The sequence below is a fragment of the Macadamia integrifolia genome, chromosome 6, assembly GCF_013358625.1.
Source record: "Macadamia integrifolia cultivar HAES 741 chromosome 6, SCU_Mint_v3, whole genome shotgun sequence".
Lineage (NCBI taxonomy): Eukaryota > Viridiplantae > Streptophyta > Magnoliopsida > Proteales > Proteaceae > Macadamia > Macadamia integrifolia.
In genome coordinates, this window is record NC_056562.1 from 22,352,301 (window position 1) to 22,357,727 (window position 5,427).

At 36.3% G+C, this 5,427-nt stretch overlaps 1 protein-coding gene across 1 annotated transcript; it reads left to right on the forward strand.

Moving 5' to 3' along the window:
* Positions 1 to 3,020: 3,020 nt before the first annotated feature.
* On the forward strand, positions 3,021 to 4,806 carry LOC122082649 (expansin-like B1). Its single transcript, XM_042650346.1, has 5 exons — positions 3,021 to 3,216; positions 3,352 to 3,458; positions 3,765 to 3,943; positions 4,035 to 4,167; positions 4,377 to 4,806. Exons 1-5 carry the CDS (start codon positions 3,081 to 3,083, stop codon positions 4,575 to 4,577), a joined length of 756 nt encoding a protein of 251 aa, XP_042506280.1. The 5' UTR covers positions 3,021 to 3,080; the 3' UTR covers positions 4,578 to 4,806.
* The last annotated feature ends 621 nt before the right edge of the window (positions 4,807 to 5,427 follow it).

The following is a 5,427-nucleotide window of genomic DNA, read 5'->3' on the forward strand; positions in this document are numbered from 1 at the left end:
TTCGAAAATTCACTCATGACCAAGTATTATTATAAAGAGAATGGCATGCCCTTTTGTGGCTTCAAATTATCTTTCTAATTTCATTCTCAACAAGTTGCCTTTGTCATCTCTATTCCTACTACAGTACAGGCACATCAGTTACTAACTAACCCATTGGATAATGGTAAGTGCAAGTTGGTTCTAGAAGAGAAAGATAATGGATTGTTCTTTCATTGCCACATCTCCTGTATTATTATTTCTGGATATTGAAAGCAATGTTACTTCTATATGTGCTGTGCTGCAGCATATATTATGCAGCCTGGGGCGATGTGACATCTGGAAAAAGTTTAAGTAGTGGCTTTGACTATTTAGTAATTTTGCTTTGCATATTGCACCTACCTTGAGATTGTCGGTTGCCAATGGAATCATTCTTGTTGCATAATTGTTTCTTTCAAGTTTCAACCCTAACAACTACATTCTTTTTGTTCTTGTGTCATCCTCTCTTGCATAAATCTCTCACTAGTGTATGAGGGAGATGTAAAGAACTCCACAGCTATGCAAATGTGGGTTATACGTGTTCTTGAAGCCAATTTTTGTGCCAATATTGCCTCACTTGCCTCCATGTGGCAAGGGACAAGGACCTGTTTTTTATGGAACTTGAAAGAGACTGGTTAACCTCACCAATAATATTATCAAAATGCTATACAGAACACCACCCATTAATCCACTAATTCATAGGGCAGGATATCATTTCTTGACGTGAAGGTTAGGGATGGTTTGCATTGACAAAGTCAAAGCTTATCACAATTAGGGAGGAACAGTTTAGACTAAACAGTGTCTGAGCATTGCCATTAGATAATCTGACTTCAAATCAAGATAAGGAATTAATAGTTGCTAGAACATTCTCTACATTGGTGAGAAAATGCATTCGTATCATCTTTGAATACGGAAAATCTGGTTGTAACCAAAGTTGGTGAAAAAAAATAATTTTTTTTTTGTCCTTCATTATAATTTGCATTTTTTTTGTCCGATTTAAAGAACTTTGAGGATAAAATAAAGTGGAATCAAATGAAGGTTACAACTTTTCAGTTCACCACTTTGGTTACAATACGAAACACCCAAAGATCACCTCTATTGTGATTAATACCATAGTAATAGGCCTATGATCAGGGAGAGACATGCTACTTTTATAATTATGAGTATCAGTAGCTGTGTTATGGTTGCTTTGGGCAGTTTGATAGAATTATTTCAATTTCTATGATTATAAATATAATTTGAGTCAGAAAAAAAAAAGGAAAAATATGGAAAATAACAAGAAAATTATATATTTTATGTCATCATGACGTAAGATGACCTTAAACTATACCTTTTTTTTTTGGGTAGAACTAAACTATATACTCAGTGAGGAAATTTTATCCTAATGGTTTTAAGGTAGAAATTGCGTGTGGATCTATATGAACCCAAAATGGAATAAGATAAATGAATTTGAGTCCCCTCACCATTTTCTTTTATAGACATTTTCGGGCCTTATTGGTATATGAGACTTTTAGTCCAGATCAGGGGACCCATGAATTGGATGGCCAGCATAAGTGGTTAGTGGTTACCTACCCCAATTGTGTTCTTCCATTCACGTCTCTATTTCTCTGTCACTAAATTATAAATTCAAAAAAGAGAGAAGGTTTACTGAAGGCGACGTGGCCCAATTGTGATCTTCCATTATACTTCTCTATATCTATATCACTAAATTATAAATTCAAATAAAAGGAGAGAATTCTTGGAAAGGTGGCATGGTCCAATTGTGATCTTTCATTCATTTCTCTATATCTACATTATCAAATTATAAGTTTAAAGAAAAGAGAGGGTTCTCTAAAAGACAGTGTGGGAAAGTATCAACAAGAGTAAGATTATTGCTTTTCATGAGGTGTGGGGTAGTCATTCCCCCTTCTATGTCTGGACACATGGGTCACTCTGCCTTTTTGAAAAAATATACAAGGATCCATGGAAGGATATTTCATCCTCTTATGCATTAATGAAAAACCTGAAAAAGACCACAAAATTGGCGGCATTTTGATATCGTTTGCAATATAATGGATTGTTTTTTTACAACACAAGAAGGATGAACTCATCCTCCCATTGATTAATACTAACACAATAGATATACATCCAAGATAATCTTTTAGGAGAGATTTTAAAGTGAAAAAGAGAAAATTCCCGAGAGAGATCAGGAACATGGTTTGGAAAATGTACATATATGTCAAGTAACCATGGAAAAACCCAAACAAAATTCATGAACCTAAACCTAATCAGTTTCTCATTTTACATATTTTAAGTGACCTTTACCAATGTATGTGACTTATTACCCTAGGATTAAAGAACCCATAAATTGGATAGGTGGCTACCTACCCAATTGTGATTTTCCTAGTCACTTCTAATAATGTATAGAACTATAGAGGTACTTCAGTGTGCTAACATCATTTTCAGAGTCCAAAGGATCAATTCTATAATTTAACAGACAATATCTTATGGGTTTTCTTGAGTGCTTTTGCCCCCTACTTCTAAGAATTTAACACTTAATTATCCTCATCTTGTCCTTCCTGGCACCAAAGAAAAAAAGGGGGAGGGGTGATTGTAGGTAAGAACACGGTTTAAGTGAGTCATTAGTCATCACCAAACCCAAATAAGCCCATAGAATTATGAGATAGTCCACTCACTGAATCATCACTAGAGAGTGAGAAATATTAAAATGAATCACCAATGAAAGAGTGTGATTCTGAGGATAAAAGAAAGTTTTTGAACTCTTTCTTACATGTGCTGAAAAGGGTAGGACCAAAAATGGAAAAAAGAGAGTGGTGGAAGAAAAATTAGGCAAGGCTGCTTACATTCTATCTACCTTCTTCTTTATAGAAATAATTCTTTAAAGGGTCAACAAAGGAGTCTCTTTGTACACATCACACATATCAACCCTCTATGAACCGAGCAGAATGACAAGTGGATATCCTACTCCCAACTTTCAACTATAAATATAGGTTGCTCTCTTCACCTCCTATCTCATATTTGGTCATCCCCTCTTAATTTTTAGAGTAACTCTGGCTCCTTCAAACATGGGTTTGCCTCTTGGCTTCTCATCTTTTTTTCTCTCTCTCTTGTTGCTCTTCCCTGCATTATGTACTTCCCAGGACACCTTTGTATACTCAAGGGCAACCTACTTTGGCAGCCCTGATTGCCTAGGGAACCCAAGTATGCCCCTCTCTCTCTCTCTCTCTTAGAAGTCTTTAGGTATTTTTGCAAGAATATCATGAAAAAATTGTTGTAGTTTGTTCAGTTAGATTAGAGAGACTAGCTAAATGTTTTTTATTTTTTTCATTTGAACAGAAGGAGCATGTGGGTATGGTGACTATGGACGAACAGTCAATGATGGAAACGTGGGAGCCACCTCTAAGCTCTGGAAGAGTGGTGCTGGCTGTGGTGCATGCTACCAGGTCTATCTCTACTTCATAAAACTATCTGATGTATCTAACTTAATACTGACTCTTTCAAGTTCAATATTAATAAAAAGCAAAGTCTTTGTGTGTCTGGATCTTCATCTTCTACCCCATGTGATATTTTCACATACGGAATTCTACTGTTCATGGGGTATTAGACTACAAGTCAATGGGGTAATACTTTGACTCGTAATCTAAATACTATTAAGGTATTGCGATCCCATGTAAGGGAAGGTAACTCCTCTCCCCACATGGACTCGTCTTTTATCTGTACAACATAGCTAATGAAGCTCAATTGTTCAGGTTAGGTGCAAGATCCCACAAAAGTGCACCGACGAAGGGGTGAACATCGTTGTCACTGACCACGGCGCAAGTGACAATGCCGACTTCATCCTCAGCCCTCGCGCCTTCACAAAGATGGCTCGTCCAAACGTGGCCTTAGATTTATTAGCCTATGGTGAAGTTGACATTGAATATAAAAGGTGATTAATTGCAGATAACAATACTAAGTATACTTTTATGTGCTTTTAGTAGTTAAATTATTGCTTTATTAACTATGTCAATTTTGTGCAGGATCCCATGCCAGTACCCAGGGTACAACCTTATGGTTAAGGTCCATGAACATAGCAAGTTTCCTGAATACTTGGCCATAGTTTTCATATACCAAGCTGGCCTATATGATATTGTTGCTGTTGAGATATGGCAGGTATTTGGCAACAAACCCTATTCTAAAATGTCTATTAAGTAAGAATCAAGTGCCAGTATCTTTTCATCCCTATGGGTGTGTTGGGTTCCATGAGAAAGCAATAACCCCATATTGGATGTGAATAGCTCAATATTGGCTTAGATTTTAAGGATGAGTTCTACTCAAGTCTTCCAACAATAAATGTGACATATATTAATTTTCGGGTGCAGGAGGATTGCCAGGAGTGGAGGCCAATGAGGAGGGCATTTGGCACAGTATGGGACACACCAAACCCGCCGAGAGGTATGCTTACCGTGCGGAGCCAACTGACCGGAGGCGCCGATGGTCCAAAATGGTTGCAGACGAATAATGTGGTTCCTAGTGAATGGAAGGCTGGGGTTGCTTATGACACTTCAGTTCAGCTTACTTAAAAACTACTTTGGGTTACCTACCTACTTCACAGTTGGTGGGAGAATGTTTAGTTCTACTAGTACTGCTTATTTTGTTTCTTATAACTAAATAAGACAATAGTATTTATTTGTAGCAAGTCACTATCAGCAAAGTGCTCTCACTTTGCTTAGTAAAAAGGGTTTTTGTTTATGTACTTAATTTGCTTAGTGATGGCGTAATGATAAAGTTTTTGCTTCCTTTTTCTTTGTATGATAGTGATTTCTCTGTACTTTAAAGAGTTAACAATGAGCACTAGAGGATCAATAGTGGCCAAAGGAAATATAAATAAATTTTACTAATCAACAATAATTTAGCTACTAATAATAAGGAACCTATGAAAACATTTCTATGACGATTCATACATTCAAGGAAAAAAAGGCATCTTACGAAAAACAGCAACCAAATTATTCTATGGGGTTTATCTAAGAGTGCTAATCAAGTAGGTTTTGATTAGATTCAAGATATAAAAGGTAGAAACAAAAAACGAACTATTTATTAAACGGTTCTAATATCTCGAAACAAAACTATTTAATAAACGATTCTGATTAGTGATTTTTACCATTGAGTTTGTTATCATTTCTGATCTAATTGGGATTGAACCTACTTTCTAAGAATGACGGCATCTAAGCTCAAATTGTGACTAAAAATGTTTATATTAATTTACATAGAGTAAATCCACTATAAAGTTTTGGCCTAAAGTTTGATGGGACTGGCCAAGATTTGTGGTCTTCCCCTGACCATTCCCCATTCTATTTGTTGTCATTCTCCACCTTTATAAGAATGCTTCAACATAGGGAGGGGCTGGGGTGTTGTATATAATACATGGCACCA

Coding starts and splice junctions, on each gene's coding strand:
- LOC122082649 (XM_042650346.1), top strand. CDS start 3,081: ATGGGTTTGCCTCTTGGCTTCTCATCTTTTTTTCTCTCTCTCTTGTTG. Junction 3,459..3,764: donor GCTGTGGTGCATGCTACCAG/GTCTATCTCTAC, acceptor TCAATTGTTCAG/GTTAGGTGCAAGATCCCACA. Junction 4,168..4,376: donor TTGCTGTTGAGATATGGCAG/GTATTTGGCAAC, acceptor TTTCGGGTGCAG/GAGGATTGCCAGGAGTGGAG.